This window comes from Salvia hispanica, chromosome 2, assembly GCF_029641045.1.
Source record: "Salvia hispanica isolate PSC_SH4W2 chromosome 2, Shi_PSC_v1, whole genome shotgun sequence".
NCBI lineage: Eukaryota > Viridiplantae > Streptophyta > Magnoliopsida > Lamiales > Lamiaceae > Salvia > Salvia hispanica.
Window position 1 is genome coordinate 36,795,639 of NC_142693.1, and position 27,667 is coordinate 36,823,305.

Sequence of the window (27,667 nt, forward strand, 5' to 3'; positions counted from 1 at the left end):
TATTATGAGTGAAAAAGGGTCAGTAGAATATAGTAGAATATACGTATACTTTTATATAGACATGTCAAAATAGATATCGGGTATTGGATACCCGATATCTGATCCGAAAAAATCGGATAATTGGATCGGATCGGGATTGGATATTGAGAATTTTAGATTTTCGAATATCGGATAAACCGATATCCAATCGGGTATACCCAAATTACCCGATTTTTAAAAAAATTAATAAATAGTGTGTTAATTGTAATTTGCATATTCTTACTCAAATATGAAATACCCAAACTTTACGCTTTATATTAAAATTTCTTCAATCATTGCTATTATATTAGTTCTGTTTTTAAAGTTTAAGTAATTAAGTAATTTGGTTAATGGTAGTTACTGAGTTACAGCAGACACGTCTCCCTCCCCTTTTCTACTCTCTCGCTTGTGCCTCCTCCGCCGGCGCCGTCTCCTCTCACAGCACCAACCCTCATCTCTCCCAGCGCCAGCCACAACGAGCTCTCCTTTACTGCCCAGCTGCTGCCCTCTACTGCCCAACTTTCCTCAAAATTGAAATTGAAATCGAGACTGGATACCCGAGTCGGGTATTTGGGTATCCGAATCGAAATCGGATTGGGTATTGGGTACTAGATTATGGGAATTTCAGGATCAGTTACCCGAAATTTTCGGATCACGGATACCCGATTTGACAACCCTACTTTTATATATTAATTTTGTAGTAAAATGTGAGTGGATAAAATTAGTGTAATGTGAGGTTCATTGCCTAAAGAGAAAATCAAATAGAATATTTATTTATGGACGGACGGACGGATATGAAAAAATAAAATGTTTATTGATGAATGGAGGAAGTATCTCATTGAACGATTTTAAAAAATACCTTAATTAAATCCACAAAATTAAATGTCTTAAACAACAATTAATTAGCAAAAGGATTATATGCATGTTTCTGCGGATTACAGAATACTACTCCATTTACAATTGATGAAGACGAGTATATGCTACTCTTGTTAGGCCATCCTAAATGCCGCAAGCCGGATCGCACCTGGGTCCCAGCCCGCGGCCTGGCGCGATAATGGGGAGCGAGAAGAGGCTCAGGTCGCACCTGGTGCCGTAGTTGAGTCCCCGGGCCGCACCCTGTTGCAGCCCAACTCGGGGTTGAGGATGTGGGGCCATGCCCCGGTGCGTCCCCGCCCGGCGTTGGAGGGGTTCGGGCCAGACCCAGACCTCAATTTCTAATTTTTTGCATTTGAAATATAGATCCTAGAAGAAGAATTGAAGAAAAAATTAAGAGGAGAGATGCGTGCAGAGGTTGGGAAGTGGAGACTATTTTGATTTCTCATTTTCATTGGGAAGTGAAGACTATTTTGATTTTCTCATTTTTAATTTTTTTTAGTTTATATAATTTATAATTATATGTTGGAAATTTGGAAGTGGAGCTCTCATTTTGATTTTCTTATTTTGTTCAATTTTTAAAATTTTTAATTTTTAATTTATAATTTTCGAATTAAAAATGCATTTTTCGTGTTATAATTGTTCAACGCTTTCAATTTTTACAAGTAAAATAGGTTGGAGTTGTAAATAGTGCAATTTTAATAGTTGGAGCCTGGATGAGACATGCAGGGTTAGAAAAGTTGTAGCCTGAGCCTCAAAATTTGAGGAATGATAACGTGGAGGTGACTTGGAGCCTAAATCCGGGCCGGGATTAAGGATGCCCTAACCCTATAAGTTGGATTCAACCTTGAATCCTCATCCCCGACAATCTATCACACTATAGAACAATCTAACACTACTTAGACTATTATTTCTCTCTCTTTTACTTTACTAATTATACATTAAAATCTGTGTCAAACCAAATATTTATACTTTTTGGGGACAGACTAATAAAGAAATACTTCCTCCGTCCCACAACAAGAGTCTTATTTAATAAATGTAAAGAAAAGTGGGTTGAAAAAGTTAGTTGAATATGAGACTCACATAGTATTAGTTGAATATGAAGTCTACTTGCCATTTATTTACCATTTATTGTAAAAGTGAAATAAGAGTTTTATATGGGATGGAGGGAGTAGTTCATACATTATTAGTATTTATTTTCGTTTGCATAGCAAAATTAGTACTCCGCATCTGAAAAGTATAAACATTTGGTTCGACACAAATTTTAATGTATAACTAGTAAAGTAAGAGAGATATATCGACTTCACATTATTAGTAATGTAGTTTAATGATATAAATTGTAAATAAAATGATGTGTAGAGGTAATGTGTTGTTTACTTATTCCAAAATTTAAAAAGTTCATATTTTTCAAGTGCGGACTAATAAGAAAATAATGCATATTTTTCAAAGGCGAAAGGAGTATAACTTTTTTGTATGAAAACCTTCTTATTATATTTTCCATCTCTTTTATTTTATCCATTTTTGTCCCTTTTAAACGTTTTTCATTTTCTATTAAAATTTATGTCATTCATAAATGAGATTATTATGGTGAACAATGAATATTTATTTGGTTGAGTTAAATATAATTGATACTTTTAATCTCAGAATAATATGTACGATTAATTTAATTTAGTCTTCCGAAATAATAGTATAATCTCTATTTAATACTTCTTTCGTCCCCAAAGAATATGTACTTTGGGTTCGACACGAGTTTTAATGCAAGATTGATAAAATAAGAGGAAAAAGTTTGCAAAATTAGAAAGAGCATAATTTTGTGAGGTGGACTGAAAAGGAAAGAGTGTCTATTCTTATGAGACGAGGGAAGTAATATTGTAATAATATTAGTTATAAATAATCCAAATCAATTTAATCTTCAGTAACTGAATCAATTGTTAGAAGAATTTTATATTAATTTAATCTCATGTACTCATATTTTTAGAAGAATTTTAGAACAATTTAATCTCGTTGGCTATTAATATTATAAAATCAAGTAGTAGTAATTACTAAGTACTACTCCCTAAGTTCCATAGTAATGTTGGCAAAACTTTTCGGCACGGAGATTAAGAAAAATTGTGTTAGGTGGGTTAAGTAAAGAGAGAATAAAGTGGAAAATGAAAAAGGTAGAGAGATGAAGAGAGAAAAAAGTAAGAGAGGGTAAAGTAGGTGTGGAAAAATGTGTTGAATTTTACTATAAAAAAAAATGACTCTATTACTATGGAACAAACGAAAATGGAAAAACGCCTCTATTACTAATTTAAAAAAATAGGGCATCTATTAAGCAGAGGAGTAAACATTATGGAAAAATAGCTTCTGCACACTAGAAATTGGAAGCAGAAATGATAAAACACCGCAAATCGTGATTGTAATATTGCCATTTTCGACGGCAAAGCAGCTAGCCTTGGCCTTGTACTGCTTGCTTCGAAGATTAAACTCAGAAATCTGCTCTTTTTGGTATTTTCCTCACTTCATTTACTCTATGCGCTTATGATTTCACCGTCTCGCTGAAAATTAGATTATTTGGATTCGGTTGTGTTGCCGATCGCTACCTCGACGCTATTTGAGCTACTTTAGCAGAAATTTATGTCGTAATTTGATTGCTTTCTTTTCTCATTTGGATTGTGCATAAACTTTTGCGCTGTTTCTTTTCTGGTAGTATTTGTTTTTCTAACTCTATTTAGATTGTGTAAGGTGTATGATTCCTGGAACGTTTGTGGATCTATGAAATAAAAAGATTTGATAATGTGTTAGATGTACCTAGGGGTGGTTACATTATTATTTAGAATTGATAAAATAGTTGCTTGAGTATTATGCAGCCCTTACTTTCCCCATTGGATAATGATTCAAGCCAGTAGAGAGTATTAACCAATAGATTTGCTTATCCTATTTTACTATATGCAGGCTAATCTTCAAGAGTGAACACCCCCTTAAGGGTATTGTTGTGCATTGAGTAACAATTGGTGAGTTGATTCGCGATTCGCGATTCACTTGCCATTATCTGCTTAGGAAGTTGGAGAAATAATCTAATTCAGTTGAATTAGGAACATAAAGGTCATTGGATGAAGGAAAGCTTTGGAGTTTACTGCTTTTGTTCAGTGCAAATTGTGAACAAGACTTCTCTTTGATCACCCTACACTCCTAAATACACATTTCACCTGATTGATTGGCTAGGGTTAGTGGCATTAGATTTAGATAATTACAGCTTCAAACTCAATAGTTGATACCAGATAGCTGAAGAAGAGTGGCCTCAGCAATTGGTGCTTCCTGTTAACTCAATTTTGTGTGTTGGGTTTGAATATGTTCTTTTTCGACAGAACACTTTCATAGTACTCCCTCCGTCCCACTTAAAATGCAACATTTGAGAATCGGCACGAGATTTTATGTAGTGTTGTTTTGTGAGTTAATGAAGAGAGATTAAAGTAAGAGAGATGAAAAAGTAGAGATAGAGTTGTTTCCATTTAAGGAAACGTTTCATTTTTAATGAGACAATCAAAAAAGGAAAACGTTGCATTTTTAATGGGACAGAGGGATTATTTTCTATGTTTAAAAGAAATGATTGGGAGATACTTGAATGTGATTAGTTTAATCTATTTCTAATTTTTCCCTCTTTATTCAAAAATCTATCAGAGCAAAGAAAGTACATAACTTGCTGATTGGGTTGAGTTTCCATTGGAGCGATCAGTTTGCCATCTTAAGTTTCTTTGCTCTGCATCTAGAACAAGAGTATTTTGGAAGTCACTTCTCTTCAGATAGAGGCTACAATTAACTTTCTTTGGTACGAGATGATTTTGGAGATGCTAGTCATTCAACAACATTTAGTTGGTTTCAATGCTGTCTTGTTTGAAGACACTGCCACCACAAGGTAAACTCTCATAACTCTCTCCAAATCCTATGAATCTGGAAAATTTAAAGCGTCAAATAGAGAGAATTGTTCAACCCCAGTTCATCGTGAAGACATTAAGACATATACAAAAGATGCGAAAAAATCAGAATTATCAGACCAAAATTAGAAGATCATGAAAAATACTCCATATCCCTTAACCCTCCAACCAACTGACCAACTCAAGGAGGACCATTCAATAGGGTTGTCAGTACCACTGAAATCACTTTTCCTTTTTTTCTAAAATCTGGCCTGATACATTGTCCTTGTTTCATTCCTAAAGTTATACTATTATCATCTGACTGTTTAAATCACAATTCAGGTGATTCCGTTGAGAATACCCCTAGGTCAAGTGCCCGCACCTTTCAAACTATTGACCTTACTCGAGAATACACTCTTACAAGTTCTTATGGTGAGATTCGGAGTACCTTTGACCAAGACAGATCTTTTGACCAAATTGTAGATAGTGGACATTTGGACGGCATTAAGGGAGACAAGTTGTTGGAACAGGTTCTTCAACCAAGCCGTGAGTGTGTTCAAGAGACACTTTCCTTAATTAGCACCAGCCCACTTACTGATATTGTTGCTACGTACTTTGATCATAGTGAGCAAACTTTTCGTTTATGCATCCTTCTCTACCAGAAAGTCCACCAGGCTCGCCTCGCATATGCTCCTATACATGATCTTGTTAATAACCTTCTCCTGGAGTTTGATTCTGACTCATATTTACTCTCTGATTCCCAGAGCAACTTGGCATATAATGTCTTTCTCCAGTTTGACCGTCTTGAAAATCCCTTCATCTCTAATGCTTCACAGAACTTTGATGATATGCGCCAGCGCTTCTCCCAGCTCACTCACGAGCTTAATCATCATCCAGTAAAGCCAAGGTCAAGGGCTACCAATGCGCTAGTTGCCCTTGCTGGGAGCCCCATTTGTTTCGCTCTTTTCCCTTCTAATATGATTAAGAAAGAAAAGGGTGACATTGTTCTGCTTGATAAGGCATCAAGAAGTGCTTTTGTATTGCGCAGAGATCTAGACACCATTGATCGCTTGGTTGCCCATTTATACGACGATGTTGAATACGACATGTTCTCTATTCACCATGCATTGGACAGGGAGATGGACAAGTATCTCATTCAGCAGGTACTGAAGCAGCTCCAGAGAAACCGTCCAAGTTTTATGGAATGACTTACACATCTCGAGGGAAATTTGCTTCTCTGTTTTGATGCAATAAAACAGACCCGATCATGTATACTTCAAAAGATCCATCCACATCAACTTCCTGACTGATTGCACCAGAGTAAGACGAAAACTTTCTTGTGAAGATATTTGTGACACCAGACGTGTATGCATGATGGCCCCACCATTGGTGTGTTTAGAGTCTTCAGACTGCACAAGCTTGGCCAGCCGTTTCACCTGCAACCTCCACAAGATCTATGAACCTATTCTGTCAACATCTTGCAACTCATCTAGGTTGGAGGTGTTAGAAGGATCGATCAATCTGATGATGGTGTAAATGAGCTGCAATGCCAAACGTGCAACATGGCATGTATTAAATCTGATCTGGACCAAAGGAGTGATTCACCTCAGCTGAAAGAAGATAATATTTGCCGTTGAGATTTATTTGCTTAAATGTCTACTGTTGAGATTTGTGTGCTTAAGTATCTGAGTTTGTTAGTATTCTGAATTGTTCTCATTCTTTGTATATAAATATGATGCTCATGTACTCGGAACTATTTGTGAAATAAGAAAGAAAAGAAAGGCACTGCAGTTCAATATCTATCTGTCGATCTTATTTTCTCTTTCAATTATGATTTTTCATATACTTCTTCATGGTATCAGAGCAGGCTTTTAAGGGCCTGTCTCTCCTACCTCTTTTATTCTTCTATTCCTTATTTTGCTTTAAATAAACATGGCAGATTCAGATAGCTCAGATACTGAAACTGACCACATAAACACCACTATTTCCCACTCTTCGTCCTCAGTGACGGTGCTTCCGCAAAATCACCCGGTGTCCGTAAAGCTAGGTGAAGGAAATTTTCTCATATGGAGACAACAAATCTTGGCGGCAGTGAGAGGATACGGTCTTGAATCCTTTCTCACTGGAGATGAACAAGCTCCATCTAAGTTGATAACTACTCGAGGATCAACACAAAGGGTCATAAACCCGGATTTCGTAACATGGAATCGTCAAGATCAACTTCTGTCCTCGTGGATTCAATCGTCACTCTCTGAAAGTGCAATGATCCTAGTTGTTGGACTGGGAACCACGAAGGATATTTGGAAAGCCTTGGAGACCAATTTTGCTAGCCAGTCCAGAGCAAAAATCATGCAGCACAAACTCCAATTACAGACAATCAAGAAAGACTCCTTGCCAATGACCGATTTTCTCAGCAAAGTAAAGTCCTGTTGTGATTTGCTTGGCGCGGCAGGATGCAAAGTTACAGAGGATGACCAAATTTTATACATCCTGGGCGGATTAGGATCCGAATATGATTCTATAATGGTTTCTGTCACATCAAGAACGGAGCCTTGGTCTGTTCAAGAGTTGAGTTCGCTATTGTTGAGTTTTGAATCGCGTATTGAATCTCAAAAGAATTCAGCTGTAACCCTTGAAGGATCCCAACCTTCTCTCAATCTGTCTCATACTCATCGGCGGATCCAGGTGGGGTCGAGTGGGGTCGGCCGACCCCACCACCCTTCCCGGAGTGCCGCCGGAAAGCTCTATTCATCGGCCTCCGACCCACAGCGTTCGCATCTTCGACCCCACCAACGTAGGGTGAGATGACGCCGGAATCCAGCGGCGGCCTCGCGGTAGGGGAGACAGCTTATTTTCAGAAAGAGAGAGATGAAACTGGCCTGGTTTGGCGCTGTGGGGGAAGACGAGGAGAGAGAATGAAAATGCAGAATATGAAAAGTATTTCTATCGTCATTCCTTTTCCCAATATTTGCAAAGTTAATAAAAATGATTTAAATAAAATTTAACTAAAGTTAATGGAGTACTCCGTAGATTAAATGGGTTGTGAAAATTTCTCTCTTTCTCTGTGGAGTAATAATTATTAGAATTATGGTGTATCTAACTGTTAAAAGGTTGTGAAAATTTCTTTCTTTCTTTGAAATATATTTAACCTTATTAGAATTTCATTTCAAATAAATTCTCGTCAAATAATTTCAATTAAGGTTAAATATATTTCTTACTTATCACTAAATCAAACTTATTTAAAATAAGCACATAGTACTTTAATGAATATAAAGTTAATATTTCCTAATTTCATATTTTTTAATTTTATAATGTAGATTTCAACCTTATTCTTCATATTCAAATTAAATTTTCAAAATTTGGGATGTTACAGAAAAAATTGTACTCCCTCCGTCCCAAGATAAAGGAAGCACTTCTTTTGTACACGAGATTTAAGAAATTGATATTTAAATAATTAAAATAGAGAGAGTAAAATATGAGAGACAGAAAAATATAGAAGAAAAGAGAGAATAAAGTAGGTGAAGAATAGAGTAAGAGTGAGAATTTTTTTGTTAAAAAGAGAAATGACCCACTTATAGTGGGACATCCCAAAAAGAAATAACCCATGACTCTGCATTAATTATTTATATTAATACTACATATATTTATAAAAATAATTAATTTAAATATTTATTTTCTAGTCCGACCCCACGATATTTGGTTTTTGGATCCGCCATTGCTCATACTCCATATTCAAGGAAGGATGGAAGTTCTCAGCATGGGAAAGGCTACAAATTTGAGGGCCGGGGTGGAAGATCGTTTAGAGGAAGAGGTGGCAGAGGTTATGGGAACAAATTGGTGTGTCAACTTTGTCAAAAGCCGGGACACGCTGCTGACAAATGCTGGTATCGCTATGAGCAAAATACTCCTCAAAATTCCAACAATGGCAGGCAGCAGCAATATTCTCAAGCCTTCAACTCAGGATCTAGCTCCAATCTCTCTGCATATGTTGCTCAAGCAAGAATACCTCAAGCTCCTCCATTCTCCAGATCTCAACCAGAATATAGCTTTGAGGCACCTCACCCCACTTCTTGGTACCCGGATTCAGGAGCTACTAATCATGTCTCCAATGACCTCAACAATCTCAGCATCAACACTGAGTATACTGGAGGTAAATTGCTTCACCTTGGTAATGGCTTAGGTGTTAAAATTTCTCATGTTGGTGATTCTGAAGTTAAATCCTCTCCATCATCTCAGTCTAGACCTCTCTTTCTTAGGAATCTTCTCCATGTTCCATCTGTCACTAAAAATCTTCTTAGCGTCTCTCAGTTTGCTAAAGATAATGGTGTTTTCTTTGAATTTCATCATAACTTTTGTTTTGTCAAGGATCAAGTCACCAAGGAAATAATCCTTAAGGGTTCCCTTGATCAAGGCCTCTATCGTTTCCTACTACAAAACTCCTCAACCAAGAGCTCAAGTTCTTCCACCATTACTGCTTTCAATAAAAAGATCACTTCTTCAACTGTGTGTTCTGCCTCACTACCATCTGATGTTGTTTCTCTTTCTAGCACTGTTGTTCCTAGCATTGCCTTGTGGCACAAAAGATTAGGTCATGCTTCATTTGACATAGTTAAAAAGGTTCTTGTTGATTGTAAAATACCCTTTGAATCAATGAAATCTTCTTCTCTTTGTCATCCATGTTCTGTTTCAAAAGCTCACAGATTGCCTTATACTCTCTCCTCTACTCAATATACTGCTCCTCTACAGCTAGTTCATAGTGATCTTTGGGGGCCATCTCCTGTTGTATCAAGGAATGGATACTCCTATTATGTATCATTTGTTGACCATTACAGCAGATACACTTGGATTTATCTATTGAAGCACAAAAGTGATGTTCTTAATGTGTTTAAAGCATTCAAATCCATGGTGGAAAATCAGCTTTCTTGCAAAATTAAAATGTTGCAATCTGATTGGGGAGGTGAATACCAAGGGATATCTGGTTTTTTGCAAGACACTGGAATTCTACACAGAATCTCATGTCCTTATACTCCTCAGCAAAATGGCTTGGCTGAGAGAAAGCATAGAAATATTGATGAAATGGGTCTTGCTTTGTTGGCTCAAGGTGGTTTGCCGACAAAATTCTGGGATGACGCCTTCATCTCATCCACATATATCTCGAACCGCCTTCCTTCCAAAGCCATTCAGCTTCAATCACCTTTTGCTAAGCTATTCAAGACCCCTCCTGATTACCACTCTCTCAAAGCATTTGGATGTCTTTGCTATCCTCTCACTAGGCCATATAACAAACACAAATTGCAATACAGATCTGAACCTGCCACATTCATTGGATATAGCACCTCTCACAAAGGTTATAAGGCTTTACTCCCACCAGGAAAGGTTATTATTACACGTGATATCACCTTTGATGAGTACTCATTCCCTTTTCTTCGTGCTGACTCTAGTCACCATTCACCCACTCCAGCCTCTTCTGCCCCTCCTCTCATCATAAATCCTCCATCATCCCCAATATCACTTTCTCCTACAGCAATTCCCACATCAAATACTCTTCCTACTACAACATCTCAGTCATCAATTATCCCTACTCCTCCTCCTACTTCAGTTATTAGTCCTCCTGCTCTCACTCCATCTCAGACATCGTCTATTCCTACTATAACTCCCACTTCCAACTCTGTTGATCCTCCTGTTTCTACCCCCCCCATCCGCTCCTACTCCACCACCTATCCATCATATGATTACTAGAGGGAAGCAGGTGTGTTTAAACCCAAATCTTTCAATCTCACCGTCTCTCCCTCTCTCATTCCTAAATCTGCCTTGATTGCTCTTCTTATTCCTGTTTGGAAACAGGCAATGTTGGAGGAATTTCTTGCACTTCTAAGGAATAAGACATGGGTGCTCACTACATTACCGCCCGGTAAAAACCTTGTGGGATGTACCTGGATTTTCAGAATCAAGCGACATATAGATGGTTGTATTGCCCGACACAAAGCACGACTTGTTGCTCAAGGGTTCTCCCAACAGTCCGGCTTTGATTTTACTGACACATTTAGTCCAGTTGTAAAGCCTCAAACAATTCGGATTATTTTAAGTCTTGCCATTTCTGCAGGCTGGTCCATCACCCACCTCGACGTCAATAATGCCTTCCTTCATGGTGACTTGACTGACGAAATTTACATGCGTCAGCCACTTGGTTTTGAGCAAGGTTCTCCTCAACTGGTATGCAAGTTAAATAAAGTCATTTATGGCCTGAAACAGGCGTCGAGATCGTGGTTCTTAACTGTGCTATCCGTGCTCCTATCTCTTGAATTCAAGCAGTCTAAAGCCGATCCATCTCTCTTCTTTAGGATCAAAGGAAATGAGGTAATATATCTGCTTATATATGTGGACGACATGCTCGTCACAGGCAACTCCACTTCTGGTATTCATCGTGTGATCAATCAGTTGGTTCTCACTTCTCTTTAAAAGACCTCGGGGAGGTGAGACAATTTCTTGGTATCGAAGTCACTCGCACCAAGCAAGGTCTGCACTTATGCCAAGCCAATTACATCAAGGATCTTTTAAAGAAAGCTAAGATGGAAGATACTAGAGGATGTCCTACACCCATGGTCTCTAGCTGTGAGTTGAGCAAGGTGGTAGGCAGCCCAACGATAGATGGTACTCTGTACAGGAGCATGGTGGGAGGTTTGCAATATGCAATCATCATGAGGCCGGATATATCATTTGCAGTAAATAAGGTTAGCCAATATATGGCCAATCCTCTCGACTCTCACTGGAAAGCAGTGAAGAGAATATTGCGATACCTTGCAGGTACTGCAGATTATGGCCTTCATCTTCGTCCCTCTGATGGCTCTATAACTGCCTTCAGCGACTCTGATTGGGCCTCGGACTTGGACGATCGGTGTTCAACGACGGGATACTGCACATACTTTGGATCGAACTTGATTTCTTGGTGTGCCAAGAAACAATCAGTTGTGTCTAGATCGAGCACTGAAGCAGAGTATAGGAGCTTGGCTCATGTAGCGGCAGAAGTTACTTGGATACAATTTCTTTTGAGTGAGCTGGAAGTCAAGGAACCAAGGGTTCCTGTCGCATGGGTGGATAATTTAAGTGCTATTGCAATTGCCTCCAATCCCGTTCTTCATGCGAGAACGAAACACATCGAACTCGATGTGCATTTCATTAGAGATAAAGTGTTGGAAAAGAAATTAGGTCTCCGACATGTTCCTTCGGCTGATTAGGTAGCTGATATTCTTACAAAGCCATTGACTCTTCAATTCTTCTCAAGACTGAGGAATAAGCTAGGCGTGTGCTCTCAGTCGTCGCTTGAATTGAGAGGGCGTGTTAGAAGGATCGATCAATCTGATGATGGCGTAAATGAGCTGCAATGCCAAACGTGCAACATGGCATGTATTAAATCTGATATGGACCAAAGGAGTGATTCACCTCAGCTGAAAGAAGATAATATTTGCCGTTGAGATTTATCTGCTTAAATGTCTACTGTTGAGATTTGTGTGCTTAAGTATCTGAGTTTGTTAGTATTCTGAATTGTTCTCATTCTTTGTATATAAATATGATGCTCATGTACTCGGAACTATTTGTGAAATAAGAAAGAAAAGAAAGGCACTGCAGTTCAATATCTATCTGTCGATCTTATTTTCTCTTTCAATTATGATTTTTCATATACTTCTTCAGGAGGAATGGTGATATTGTTAATACAGGAAATGACAATCTATGTTAAGTTAGTTGTCTTTGGATGATAGTCTGCGAATCTGATCGTCTCGGCGTGCTATTGTTGTTGCTCGAAGGAGAGATTATTGCTTTCTGGACTTCCTCCTTCAAAGGTGGGCATTGTCAGCTATGCAAATAACATATTCAATACCAGTTATGTTACATTCATTGATAATACACTTTTCAAGCACACTTTGATAACATTGGCAATTTTTCTGTTTCACACACTCGATTCTTGAATTTTAGCTATAGCCTATAGGTCTGATATTGTGGTTGGAGAGTTTGATTCGATATTAATGGAACGAAGTTAATTGAGTCCATTTTAATACGCTCAACAAATAGGTTTCCAGTTTGTGTATATTTATGATGACATGTGAAACCTGATGCATATTTTATAGTGACTTATTTCTAAACCAATTTGAATTATGAGTGATTTGTCGAAATTATTTAGCCCCCAGATAAGTATTTTGGAGGCAAATATTTTCATACATGATGTTTTAACAGTTGGATGAGAGTTGGTGATATGTAGGTAGACGAGTAAATGATGAGAGATAATTTAACCACGATTTTAAAACCATGCATGATTATTGAGACGAAACGGAGTTAAATTTAGACGGCAGGGTGTCATTAATATTATTGTTAAATTAGTGATTATGTATGCGATTGTTCGAAATATCAAATCCACACGGCGCTTTTCAAATTGGTATGCGTTATTATTATTATTATTACATTATTGTGGTATTAGTACTACTTAAACATTTTTTTTCTCTCTCTACAATGATACTAAGAAAAATATACGTACTTAATATGAAAGTAATGTGAAAATTGACTTTAAATGGATACATTCTGAGACTCTCAGTACCATTTTATATATGCGCCATACCCATGTTGGGGAAAAATCACTATAATTAGACGGTTATTTTTTCTATTGGAATCTTTGTCTATTCGGAAGTTCTCAAGTTAATACTAATAATTACTAATGGTAAAAACGATAGATGAATCTTGATGTGTTTCAATAGCAATACTCCTCAATTTCTGAGACATTCACAAATTCATTCCATTTTTTTATCGAGTGAACTACAAAAATAGTCTTTGGACTATGCGTTTATCTCGCCAATGAATTCTGCACTTTAAAAATATTCCCAGACAACCCTGGACTAAGCGTTTATCTCGAAAATGATCATTTTTCACTGTTTCGTGACGAAAATACCCTTTTAGGGGGTTTTGGAGGGTTTAGACAATTTTGTCTTTTTACATTTTAAATCTGATATTATTTCAGTTATGTACTAAATCTGATATTATTTCAAAATTATCATTCAACTATTAATTTTGTCATCCTTCACTTTGTTTTTTTATTTCAATATTAGATTTAATTTTATAAAATTAAATTTTAAATTTTAATTTTTAAATATCAATAATTTTTTTAATTATTAAAATTACTATTAAATAACAAATTAATAGTTTTAATCAATATTTGATAGTGTCTAATATTTAATGAATAAGGTACGATGACACCTTAGATTTAATCAATATTTAATAATTTTAATCATAAATAGATCATATAACACGATTTATTCCGAAATAAATATGCATCTAATGTATAGGAGAATTTGACTAAAAATATTATGAAGTTGACTAAATCGTGTTATATGATCTATTTATGATTAAAACTATTAAATATTGATTAAAACTAAGGCGTCGTCGTACCATATTGATTAAATATTAGACACTATCAAATATTGATTAAAACTATTAATTTGTTATTTAATAGTAATTTTAATAATTAAAAAAATTTATTGATATTTAAAAATTTAATTTTATAAAATTAAATCTAATATTGAAATAAAGAAACAAAGTGAAGGATGCCAAAAGGGAAGAAGAATGATAATTTTGAAATAATATCAGATTTAGTACATAACTGAAATAATATCAGATTTAAAATGTAAAAAGACCAAATTGCCCAAACCCCCCAAAAGGGTATTTTCGTCACGAAACAGTGAAAAAGGATCATTTTCGAGATAAACGCTTAGTCCAGGATTGTCTGAGAATATTTTTAAAGTTCAGGATTCATTAACGAGATAGACACATAGTCCAGAGACTATTTTTTTTAGTTCACTTTTTTTATTATATACCTTGGGAAATAACTAGGCAAGAAGACGAAGTCGGTACAGCAAAAATGAGTAAACAAAAAGTGGATTGGAAAGTTCTACGCAGTTCAGTGGCTACAGTTTCCTCTTCATTTTGATTGGGCATGTGAAATTTAACTCAAATAAAGGCTGAAAAAGAAAAGACATAAAGATAAATATAACAGCACTACTAATGTTAGAAATGTGTGTTGGACAATTAATATAAATCAATTATTTTTTTCCGGCTTATTAGTGGTTGGACAATTAATATATATCGAGAATTAAATATCATAAAATTTTTGACTGTGACTACACAAAACCTGATGTTGTGGATCAAATATAAGTCATTGCTTATGAATAATGTGTATACAGCTGAATATGTAGATAGAGTATAGTACTAGTTACTAAAGTATTACTTACTATTTATTATCTAATATGTATACTGCTGATTACAGGAATATAGTAATATCCGAAATTATTTCAAATAGTTGAAAGTAATTTTCTAACGTACTCCTATTTAATTATGGAACTGATATATAGTGTAACAGTGCACTATTTAACTATTGAAAATTTTAAATATTTTGAGATGGTATGTGAACGCAACGGCCACATATCTCTAATATGTATGTGTAACAATAAAATTACTACATTCATTAGATTTTTAAAAAAATACTAGAGCATACTAAAATTACTACATTTACTATTAATTTAACTCCGAACAAATTCTTTGAAATTCGAACTCATGAGCTACATTCATTCATCAAACAAATAGAGTATATGAGTGTGATCAAATATATTCTTTCACCAAACAAATACTACTACATGAGTGTGATCCAATAAATAAATAATAATTATAATATTCTCACAGTAAGAAAGATTCTCTATTTCTTCATAATATACAAACCAATAACTCAATGCATTGGAGATGAATCCTGGTCGACACGGTATGAAATGAAGTCGAAATAGTTTCTTTTATAAAAATAATTTAACAAAGATTAGTACTGGCTCATAAATTCATTATAGAGCACAGTCACTCTTGTCATCTTCGAATCCAATAATAGTCTCCACGTTAGCAAGATTCCCTAGCACTTGCAAAAAGTAAAGTGCGATTAAGTCATAAACAGAGCGACTAAATTGTAATTAAGGTTTAATAATACATTTAAAGTAACCAATCAAAAATTATGAAATACGGAGTAAGAAAAAAGACATTCTGGTTCCAGCCATTCATCACCTGCCACGTGTCCGACTCACATGCCCTATTTAACGACTCTTCTTCCCCAATGCTCTATATTTACCTCTACTGTACCTTCATCTCAATCCAAATTCCACCTCTAAACAAAAACACAATTATTTCTCTCCCCTTTTTCATCACACCACATTAACTGCTCCACTTATATATCAGAGAAACCGCTCTTCAAAGATTCTCCGAAAAAACCCCATTGTCAATTGAAACTGTTTTTGATGTTGATCAGTCCATCTCACTCTTCCTTCAATTGGATTTCTCATCCAATGACATTCTTCAAAAAAGTTGCTATTTTTGCTGGTTAAAACAGATCAGCAAAATTCAAACGATATAAGGGCAAAAACTGGGAGAAATTAAATTGAGCGGAATGCCGAAGCATAGGCATGGCAGGGTGATGATGGAGGGCATCGCAATTACAAAAACGAGGAAAAGAGGGTGCTCGCCTTCGTCGTCTTCCTCCTCGAGAATTCATCACTACAGGCTGAATAAGCGGGCCATTGTGGTGGGCCGGAGCCGGGCCGGGCTCGGGGGGTCCAGATCCGCCACCCCGAGCGCCGTGGAGTCTCCCAAGTATTCGGAGAGAGGGCGGGCGGCCCAGCCCGTTTCGGCCCGGCGGCTCGCGGCCACGCTCTGGGAGATGAATGAGATTCCGTCGCCCGGGCTGAGTGGGAGCGATTTGGAGGCGGTGAAGCAGCATCTGAGGAATAGTGGCACCAAGGAGGTTTTCAAGAGAGAGAAAATGCAGTCGGGCTGGGGCCCGCGCTCGAGCTGCGCCTCTCTTCCGCCGCATTTGTCCGATCCCTCTCACACCCCGACCGCTTCCGAGGTTGATCAATGCTTCTTTTATCAAAATCTTCAATTCATGAGTTATTTGTTGTGTATTGTTTGAATTTGGTGATTATCTGCTTCAATTAAAAAGAAAAAATCGATTCTTGGCATATGCTGAATTTAGAAGATGATGAACTGATTTAGTTTGTGGATGTTGTGGAAGGTTGATCGAAGTGGTATAGCTAGTGAGAAGAGGACACCATCGATTTCTCGGAGGCAAACCTCTGCTGAATTTGATTCTATCAGCAATGCTAGTTTTATGGAGGTACTCTTCTTTTTCCCATCAAACTATGTTGTGTAGAGGTGTGAAATTTGAAATTGTGTTGTACAATAAACTGGCTGAGTATGAACATGGCTTGCAGATTGAGAGTAGGTCGAGGGCCCCGACTTCGAGTGGATCGGTTAGTGGCGGTAGGAGTCGCCTTAAGGATGTAAATAACGCTCTGACCACGTCGAAGGAGTTGCTGAAAATCATTAGCCGCATTTGGGCTCGTCAGGCAGACCAACCTTCTTCACACATGTCTGTGGTGTCAGCGCTGCACGCTGAGCTTGAGAGAGCTCGGACGCAGGTCAATCATCTCATGCAGGAGCACCGAACGAGTAGGAACGAGGTCCACCATCTCATCAAGTGTTTTGCTGAGGAAAAGATGTCGTGGAAGAACAAAGAGCACCTAGCGATTGAGGCAGCGATTGCGTCCATTGCTGGTGAGCTTGAGGTGGAGAGGAAGCTTAGGAGGCGGCTCGAGGGCTTGAATAAGAATCTAGGGAAAGAGCTAACGGAGATCAAGTCATCATTCATAAAAGCAGTTAGGGAGCTCGAGAGTGAGAGGAGGGCAAGAGAGGTTACTGAACAAGTATGCGATGAGCTAGCAAGGAACGTCGATGAGGATAGAGCTCAAGTGGAGAAGGAGAGGGAGATGCTCGAGTTGGCTGATAAGTTGCGGAAGGGGAGAGGGCAGATGAAGCTCTCCGAGGCTAAGCATCAGTTCGAGGAGAAGAGCTCCGCCATCAGCAAACTGAGGAAACAATTGGAAGTCTTCCTCGGAGCCAAAAGGGACAAAGATGAGGAGAGAGCAACGCGTTTGAGCAAACTGAGCATTAAGTCACTCCCACAAGATGACAGAGAGGTTGAGGATGGTAGAGACAGCAGAGTAGAATCAACAGAAGGTGATCACTTGACTGAGAGCAAGAACAACACGAGCAAAATCCACAAATGGGCATATGCGTATAGTAGCTCTGCAATCGCTCGTGATCCCAAGAAAGTAACAGTTGATGAGATCAAAGCTAGGAACTCCATCTCGGGTCAGGTCTCATGGAGGGGCACCGCACTCCAAAGGGCTATATCAGATGGAGTCGAAGGTGGCATTCGTCGCCATGAAAAAGGAGATGGTTTGGACAGGCAAAGATTTCCCGAGGTTGAGAAGGAACACAGAAGGAGCTGCACGGATGAGATGACGAGATACAGAGGTATCAAGGGACCCCACGAGCACGTGTTGTCGCGATCATCGTTAACCAGAGATTGCTACAGTCCATCCCAGCAGAGGGACTAGCCATTTCCTTCCTGGAAACCTAAATGGTGAATTCTTTCTGAAATGTATTAACTGTTGCTTTGTAGAATCAAGAAACAGTATAAAACCTTGGAGTTCTAATTGTGAAGTATGAAGAAGTAGTCAATATGATATTGACTTTTTGCTGTTACTTTGTGCAAATATTGAAATCCAGCTTTGATTTTGTTTATATTCTTGTTTTCTGATTTTCTTAATGTTTACATTCTTGCACATGAGAATGTAATTTTCAATTGGTGATGGTTCCTTAAATCTAACATGCAGCTATTACAATTGATGAAATTCTGAACTAAATTCTTGCAATGAAAATGAGGCACCAAAAACTACGTCGGATGTTTTATCAACAAAAAGTTATATTCATTGGATGCTATTGAGTTCTGGAACTTCTAACCATAGAGCTTTTCAACTTTAGTACAGTATTTTGTTACTTGAAAAATACTATCCGTATAATAAGAGTCATATTTTGGCATTTCGCTCCATCACACAATAAGAGTCACATTTTACTTCTACCATAAATGATAAATAGGCCTCAAATTCTACTAAATCACTTCACTCTTATTTTATTATAAAACCAATATAAAATAGTCAGCCTCATATTTCACTAACTTTTTTAATTCATTATTTTTTAAATTTTTTAAAACTTGTGCTCACACCAAATATGACTCTTATTGTAGGACAGAGAGGAGTTAAATTTTTTAAAACTTGTGCTCACACCAAATATGACTCTTATTGTAGGACACAGGGGAGGGAGTAGATTTTTAACTCGAAGGATAGAAAAAGAAAATGTAGGAGTAGTATTAGTCTTAAGTGGCACAATGCCAAGAGAAGAATATTTAAGGTGACAATCACAGAAAATTCATATTGGGTTAGATATATTTTATTTGCACAGTCGAACTTTATAATTCAAAATTTGAAAGTTCTTAACTCTATGTATCATTAAAATTTAATAATACTGACTTATTTGATTATTATCATTAATTGCAATTGTTTTTATATTGAATACAATTAAATGACACCTTAAGTCCTTAACAATAAAATTAATTGCTAATTATGAACTTTCATCTATTTTTTTATTGTTAATAAATGTCGTAATAATGCTACTTGTGTTAATTTAGAGTAAAACAAAATTGAGGTTGTGGCGGTGGACTCCAGTCAGTAGGCCTGTCAAAATGGATATCGGGTATTGGATACTCGATATCCAAATCCAAAAAAGTCTGATAATTGGATACCCGAAACCGATCGGGATCGGATAATGAGAATTTTGGATTATCGGGTATCGGGTTACCCGATATCCGATCGGGGATCGGGTATACCCGAAATATCCAATTTATTTTCTAAAATTAATAAATTATAATTTTTATTATAATTTAATATAATTTAATTTCTTAACTATAATTTAATTAATACTTAGCATATAAGATATGTAATTTAATTATTTAATTACATTTTAATTTCATTGATTTTAATTTCATTGACTTGTGATATTTATAATTTTAAATTTTTTGATGATATTGTTAGATCTTGATTCTTATGAATTATTGAATTGTGATATTTATAAAGGATGAATGTTTGAACTTATGAATTTTGATGATTATTGACTTATTGTGGATGAATGAAAGATGTTAATATATATAACTTATGAATTTTGTACTTTTCAAAGTTTATAGTTATTTTCTTTTAAATTCGAATTACTACAAGAATTTTGTATTCCTAAAAGTTTATAGTTATTTTCTCTTAAATTCGAGCTACTATAAGAATTTTGTAATTCTAAAAGTTTGTATTTATTTTTACTTGAATATTAGTACTTCAACTTTGTATTAAATTTGAATTAAATAATATTAAATAAATTCTAAAAGTTTGTAGTTAATTTTTAAAAAAATCAAAATCACAATTGGGACTGGATACTCGAGTCGGGTATCCGGGTACCCGGAATAAAATTCGGGTCTGGTATCGGGTGTTGGATTTTGGAAATTTCAGGATCGGGTACCCGAAAATTTCGGATCGGTTATCCGCGTGTACCCAATTTGACAGGCCTACCAGTCAGGATGTTAATTTTGTGACAATTGAAAGTGGTAACATTATTCCGACTCAAAAAAATATTTTTAGAATTTGAAAATAGATAACGATTTACAAATTAACTGATAAATGACCATAGATATATTGGAATTATAGAGGATAACTCGGAAATAGGTTCAAAGCCCTAAACTAAATCAATTCTTAAAGAGTGTAAAAGATCACGTTTACCTACACTTGATTCATCAGGATCATAAATTGATTAAAATTACAGGCAAGCAATGGTTTCCTTACTTCCTAACTTTATTAGAAGAAATCTTACAATTTTTTTATTTATTATTGATTTATAGAATTATAATAAATCACAAATGACCAATTTTGAAATCAATCTATGTATATGGTGGTATGTAAATGGATTATGAAGTGGGCCTATAGTCTTCATGGAATGGCCCTATTACATAATGCACATGCTTCTGTTGTACTCCATTTCAATTCTTTGGACCACTGTAATAAGTAAAAGTAATACTCCAGTGGTAACCAATAGCAATAAATATTGATAATATTTATAGTTCTTTTTAGGCCCAAATATACTAATCTGAACATAAAATTTGTAGTTTCACTCTAACTCAATAAATAAAAATTGAAAAAATATACTAAGTACTACCTAGTATCAATAAATTAGTTTTGACACTATCTAAGTCGAAAAAACCTCGCCACTTTACGATGTTTTCTAATCATGATATTTGACACAATCTACCAGAATTAGTTGTAGGGCTTTAGCTATTTCAGACCCAACAGTCATCATGAGATTTTTCCAAAACGGGAGGATTTTATTTGTTAGATTTTAATGGTCACAAGTCACAACCCCACTACCAGGAGGGTTTTTTGGGGGTTCATGTAATTTTGAGTGTTCGTTTTCCTTCTTGGAACGGCAGTGGATGCAGAAATATTTATTGATAGAGGCTGAATTTCTAAATTTTATTTTAAAATATATTTTTAATTAATTTAAATTATTTATAGAAAATTTTACATAATAATTTACACTAAACTAAACTAAATTTTTAATAGAAAAAAGTTAATAAAATAATTCAACGAGGGCTTTAATTATCTCCTGCTCCCTATTACTTGAGTGGAAAGCACTTTATGCCATCTCTATTGAACTCATAAAACAATATTGAATAGACAAAGAGGCAAAAGATCTTGTGATTGAGAAATTGTGAATTTGAGTATCATCTACCTACTTAGTAGCAACACCGAATCTTTGAAGAAAAAAAAATCCCTAGATTGAGACACCTGATTTAGTATTGTGATATGTGAATTTTGATAGTATAGGAAAAAAAATACCTTAACTATTTCCTGTCTGCAACAACATTACTAATCTTATATGGGCTTACCTAATTGCGTAGTCTCAATAAAATGACAGTTATGAAAAGGAAAAAGTGAGATGGTCCATCCAAAATATCAAACCCCAATTATACAAGGTCCCCCACACCTTTATCACACATTTTTTTAAATGTCGATATATAAGTCGTAGTAATTTTTAATTCTCTTACTTATTCAACCATAACCCATTTTCCATGTGCATAATTAAATTAACCTCTAGTTTGTGCATGGATTTACTTAAATGTAATGCCAACTAACTGTTGGAAACGATAGATATAAAGGAAAGGCTTTTGGTCATGAGTCATGACTCATGTGGGCTGTGGCCAAGGTTTTTGCTTTGGCCTTAAATTTTGAAGAATTCACTCACTCACTATGAGTAACTTGAATGTTAATCATTTCATATCAACTTCTGGCTTATAAATAAATAGATGTAAAGTTTAGGACAGAAGAACACACAATACAATTCAAAGTATTCGCTCATTTATTATTTTCATTGTATTTTAGAGTAGTCTGTGCATGGCTTATGATTTTTCCATATTTCTAACACGAACCTACGGAAATAGCACCGTTTCAACAATAGTAACTCACGTGGGTCATCCTACTCAAGACCGCTGGCTGCCTCGCGTCCATCTCCGTCCGGCCTCGACGGCTGCAAAACTCTAAGATCAAAATGTAGCAATTCTTTGTTTAGGGTCAAATATTTTCTATTCTTTGGTTCTCTCTTCGTGCTGGCCAGGTCTTTCAAAAGGTGGCGATTTTGGTTAGATATTATTTATACAAAACATTATTCTTGGGAAATATTATTATTTAAAAATTAAATTCATATATCTTGTTTTGAAATTAAATAGTACAGTAAAAGTTTACAACTTAACACAGGGGTTACTTTACTCGTTTGACATTGCATGCTTCAAAGAATAAAAGTAGAGTTGAATGTAATAGATTCCACGCAAACAAATGAATAGATTCGAACAAATTTTTTTCCTACAGTCATGAATATTAAAATAAGAACACATTATCGTAAAAACAGTATCAACCACTTGTAAAAAAGAAGGGCGTCGAAGAGGGAATATATAGGTTAAGTTTTTCCTTGAATAATTAATTTAAAATCTAATCAATTAGATATTTATTTTTTTAATCTAATCAATTAGATCAACAATACACAAAATCTAGCTAATACTATAGTATTAGATCCACTGTATCTATAGAACGATCACAAAAGTTGTCTCACACACTGGGATTATATTGGCCTAATTATCAAGGTGGATCGTTGGAAATTGAGGAATCTCAGACATCATATATATACTATAATGGAGTGCAATTTTATATAATAGAGATAGTACTCATTTTCAGATATAAAATCTGTTTATGTGGAATCGTATAAGTAAACTACTTTGTCTAAAAATATCTTACAAGTTAGGGTTGTCCTTGCCTAACAACTATGCATCTCATTTGCAATCACATCATATATGATATAGTTACCATAAAAAATGATATTGATGTGATTTTAAAATCATTAGTCAAAGGAAAATATGATTATCTGAATAATTAAAAATGCGTTTGCCGGGAGTCGAACCCGGGTCTATTGCTTGGAAGGCAATTATCCTAACCGTTGGACTACAAACGCTTTATAGAGGAGACATTACAATTTAATTCTAAAAGTCTATATTTAAAAATCAACGGACCATGCCCGAGGGTGAATTAGTTTAATAACCTTTTTTCTTTCACCAAAATATACTAATTATCTTGTACATGCAAGTATTTATATATGACAAATAGTTCAGCCATCTGTAGATATATTGAATTTACTGAACACCTACTGAATGATATAATCAAAATGTAGGTATGCCCCATTATTCGCCAGAAAAGGGCCCTAGTGAGTAGTGATAATTAACAATTTGAAACGACTCCACTGCAACACAATTGATATTTGATAGGTTTTGGGTAAATTACACTTTTAAGTAAAGGATGTTTACAATGACTGATTAATAATAATTAAATACTCTCTCTATATATTACAATAATAACAATGTAATATAGTCAAATTTACGATATATGGCATCTGACGCGTCATATCAGATTCATACCATTTTCTCTTTCTTTCTTATTCTATCTTTTAATTATTCATCTTCAAATAATAGTATCTCAACCATTTTTTCTCTTTTTATATTAATTTAATTTATATATAAAAAAGATTAATATACTTCCAAATCCAATAGCAGTGGACATTTATACGAATTTTTTTTTTATAGCTAAATTAACAACAAATTACTCCTCTCTATAATATTCTCTATATCAGTCATTAAATATTTTATACTATTATTTTCGCTCGTATGTTATTAAAGATCTCATTTCAATATTATTATTTCCACACAGCACTAATCCATTTTATTCATATATTTTTGTAATATCAAATATTAAAAGGTAGTAGTAACTTTTATTTACTAATTTTTTCCATCCAATTTTCTTTATAAAAACAAATAATTTCTTAAACTGGCATTGATCCAATAGTACTATTGATTTTCGTATGGTGGGAGTATTTATTTTTATTTTTTTTGTAAAGTGGTGGGAGTAGCTTTAGTACCTAATTCAGTAGTCCAATATTTCTGACTATTTATTGTTTCATTTTTATGATTTTCCTCCCTAAAAAGTGGGTATGAAAAAAATTAAAATGTAAGTCTCTTTTCATTCTTTATGAAATAATAAAGGGGATATGGAGCCAAAAAAGGTAAAAATATTACAAGAGACAAAAATAGAACGGAAGAGAAGCGAATCGAAGGGAAGATTTTTTTTAAGAATAAATTGTGCACTTTTGGTGTGAATCAGTAGAACAGAATTTGTAAATATATCTGCTCGTAATTTGGATCCTGAACATATTTTGTCATTTTCAGTGCCGTTTAATAGATAAACAAAATTGATGATAGTTGTATAACATGGTGCATGTGAGCATCTATTGATATAGATGCTCACTGTCGCAATCACCCCAACAAAATATATCATCTATTTTTGTCACCATTTTCTAAATTTATCATATACTACTCCATATATATCATACATTAAAATTTCAAATAGAAGTAATTAGCAAATTTCAATAATAATTTTATATAGTATAATTAAGGTTAATTTGTTATCCACATAAGAGTTTTCAACTCCAGTAATTGATTTACTTCTAATTTAAATTAAATTTTACTACTATAAATTAAATAATATATAAAGGAGACCGACTCGTATCAGTTTGATCACATGATTAGTCATAAGAACATACTAGATAAATTTTAATAATGCTTTCTGAATGTATGTAGGTGGTTGGAAAATTTTGAGGTAAATATAGTATAACGACACAGAATTTGAGAAAATAATTTTGCAGAAAAATAAAAATGAAGAGATAGATAGATAGAGACAGAGGTTGTGATGCAATTGATTATGTGACAGAGGCAAGGATTAAAATAGTTATATATAGAGAGAATGAGGAGAGAAATCAAACACGAATGCAATTTCAGAAACGGTCTACCGATTTATATCTTATCACATCTTCGCTCTGATCATGCTTCTTCATTTGGAATCACCCCCAAAATTCATTTTCTCTTGTCTTTTCATTACATTCGGTTCGTGTATAAGTGCAACGGATCCTCACATATCTTAAATAATTTTTGTTGAAACTTTGTTTGTTTAATCTTAACAAGACTCGCACTATCACAAGTTTGAGTTTAATGTCCAAATTACTCTAACTTTCAGATATTAAATGTATATTAATCTTACTCAATTATGTGATAAGAATTGATGTTTTTCTATAAAAAGACTTATGGCAAATGTGTGATTAAGATTGTGTACATTTGAATGTAATATGCATCATCAAACTAAAATAAATTTATTCCTAATAAAAAAATAATTGATGGTTTATGAAATCATTTTGGCTAGGTTGAATGAAAACGGATGGGCCTGAAAGCAGTATGCTTCGGGATGTCCCAGAAGGTACCTATTGTGTACTCCATATACGTATTGCATTAAGAAGAAATATGTTAATAAAGAATTCACGAATATCCTCAAGTTGGCTACACAAGTTTCATTAGTAGTATTTTTTTTGTCATCAAAGAAAGTACTGTTCAAACCATCAAATAATGAGTCAAACAAAGTCGCAACAAAAAAAAAAGATGAGCCTAAATCACAAGAAGAAAAAAGCAAAGCAAAAAGTTACTAGCAATAAATTAGAACAACAAGGAATGTCACAAAAAAAAAAAAAAAAAAAAATCCAAGCAAGAAAAACTTCCAAAGGTTTTGAACAAGTAAATGATCAGCAACAGCTAAATCACGCGAGTCAAGCGCTAAACTGCAGAGACACGAGCACACAAACATTCTAGGCTAGGAGTTTCAGACTTCTGTGCAAGTTAAAAACCAACAATGATTATTGCATAGGGTTTATCTTTTGGGGTTTTCTTTGAACATGATTTTCTTTGTTGTTTTGTTTTTATTTTTCAATTCTGCAGGGAACTAAAATTTTATAACTGTATGATTTGAGAGTAATTAATTTTGATGTATTTTTAGTTGTTCATATTCTTACTCCTTTATTTTTCAATTCTATAGGGAAATAAAATTTAGTATCTTGACAATGTTTTATTTTAGTTGTTCATATTCTTAATCCTTTTAGTTATCTGGCCAATAATTGAATGATTTGGGTATTGTTACAAGATTCAAGAAATGAATTGCTGAAATAATTAACACATTAGGACAATAAAACCAAAAAGGTTTGAGACAATTGTGACCACATTAGATCTTATGAACTGTTTGGAAGTCCATACCATGGATTATAGCCGTACGATGCTAGCTAGTTACATAATACTCTCTCAACCCTATTAGAATATTTGTAATTTCTAATTTCGTTTGTTCCATAAAATTATGTGCATTTTTATTTATGGAAGTTGTCACCAACTCATTACTCATATATATACATCAATTTAGTACAACTTGTACCACTATGACTCCCATTATAACTCATTAGATACTATAATAATAATGTGGATCATATTGTCCATTAACACTACTTTAACTATCCTTATTTTTTTCTTTCTTATTTTATCAATTGTGCATTAATTCTCATTATCATTTTAATTGCATGTATTGTTATTGGACAGAGGGAACATGTAATTTGCAATCTAATCTAGGTAGTAAAAGAGGAGGTTTAAATTATATATGTGATCCTCTTAATAAAAGTTGAGTCATAAATACGAGAGGTTTATATAGTAGTAGTAATTATTATTGTATAATTTGACTTTTTAGATACAATACTCCTGTTTTCTATAATTATATCTTTGTTCTTATGAAAATTTTAGGAAGAGTATTATTGAAAATAAGTGTACGGGCTACCAAATTAAGTTATGTTCTAAGTTGCTTTATACACAATATGTATATAAAGTTAATATTATTAGAGTTTTTTGCGAATAAAGTTAATAATACTCTATCCGTTAATATAATAGTACTGTTTTTTAATTTCAATTTGTTAACCAAAACTAATTATATTTTTCTAAGAAAATTTTCACACCATTTTTTTCTTCTACTTCACTCACATTTATTCTCTCTCCTATTTAATACTCCCTCCATTCCATAGTTATAGAGACGTTTTTCCATTTCCGTTTGTTTCATAGTAATAGAGTCATTACCCTTTTTAGTAAAAGTCAACACATTTTTCCACACCTACTTTATTCTCTCTTCATCTCTCTACCTTTTTCATTTTCCACTTTATTCTCTCTTTACTCAACTCATCTAACACAATTTTTCTTAATTTCCGTGCCGAAAAGTTTTGTCTCCATTACTATGAAATGGAGGGAGTAGTAATTAGATATTAAAAAAATATGTATCTTTCACAAATAAGACTAGTTTTAAAGATAGATGGAGTATTAATTAATAAATCAATTAATAATTGGAAAATATAAATGCAATATTAAAATATAACATGAAATTTCATCTCTACACTTCCTAAAGGAACAGGCAAATTAATGGTAAACG

The 27,667-nt window shown here is 34.6% G+C and overlaps 3 protein-coding genes and 1 non-coding gene across 4 annotated transcripts; 3 read left to right on the forward strand and 1 right to left on the reverse strand.

Moving 5' to 3' along the window:
- The first annotated feature begins 3,227 nt into the window (after positions 1–3,227).
- Positions 3,228–6,589, forward strand: LOC125207693 (UPF0496 protein At3g19330-like). The gene is made up of 3 exons (XM_048107148.2): positions 3,228–3,381; positions 4,555–4,789; positions 5,130–6,589. Exons 2-3 carry the CDS (start codon positions 4,756–4,758, stop codon positions 5,993–5,995), a joined length of 900 nt encoding a protein of 299 aa, XP_047963105.2. The 5' UTR covers positions 3,228–3,381; positions 4,555–4,755; the 3' UTR covers positions 5,996–6,589.
- A 1,922-nt stretch (positions 6,590–8,511) lies between these two features.
- LOC148932299 (uncharacterized) lies at positions 8,512–12,424 on the forward strand. The gene is made up of 2 exons (XM_089065722.1): positions 8,512–8,937; positions 9,153–12,424. The coding sequence occupies exons 1-2, from the start codon at positions 8,530–8,532 to the stop codon at positions 10,524–10,526; spliced, it is 1,782 nt and encodes a 593-aa protein (XP_088921848.1). The 5' UTR covers positions 8,512–8,529; the 3' UTR covers positions 10,527–12,424.
- A 3,517-nt stretch (positions 12,425–15,941) lies between these two features.
- Positions 15,942–18,446, forward strand: LOC125202681 (uncharacterized protein At5g41620-like). Its single transcript, XM_048101131.2, has 3 exons — positions 15,942–16,707; positions 16,873–16,974; positions 17,072–18,446. Exons 1-3 carry the CDS (start codon positions 16,249–16,251, stop codon positions 18,257–18,259), a joined length of 1,749 nt encoding a protein of 582 aa, XP_047957088.2. The 5' UTR covers positions 15,942–16,248; the 3' UTR covers positions 18,260–18,446.
- Positions 18,447–23,222: 4,776 nt separating this feature from the next.
- On the reverse strand, positions 23,223–23,294 carry TRNAG-UCC (transfer RNA glycine (anticodon UCC)). The gene has a single exon. It is a non-coding gene; the product is annotated as a tRNA-Gly (tRNA).
- Positions 23,295–27,667: the final 4,373 nt, after the last annotated feature.

Coding starts and splice junctions, on each gene's coding strand:
- LOC125207693 (XM_048107148.2), top strand. CDS start 4,756: ATGCTGTCTTGTTTGAAGACACTGCCACCACAAG. Junction 4,790..5,129: donor GAAGACACTGCCACCACAAG/GTAAACTCTCAT, acceptor ATCACAATTCAG/GTGATTCCGTTGAGAATACC.
- LOC125202681 (XM_048101131.2), top strand. CDS start 16,249: ATGCCGAAGCATAGGCATGGCAGGGTGATGATGGAGGGCATCGCAATT. Junction 16,708..16,872: donor ACACCCCGACCGCTTCCGAG/GTTGATCAATGC, acceptor ATGTTGTGGAAG/GTTGATCGAAGTGGTATAGC. Junction 16,975..17,071: donor GCAATGCTAGTTTTATGGAG/GTACTCTTCTTT, acceptor CATGGCTTGCAG/ATTGAGAGTAGGTCGAGGGC.
- LOC148932299 (XM_089065722.1), top strand. CDS start 8,530: ATGGAAGTTCTCAGCATGGGAAAGGCTACAAATTTGAGGGCCGGGGTG. Junction 8,938..9,152: donor CAACACTGAGTATACTGGAG/GTAAATTGCTTC, acceptor TGTTTTGTCAAG/GATCAAGTCACCAAGGAAAT.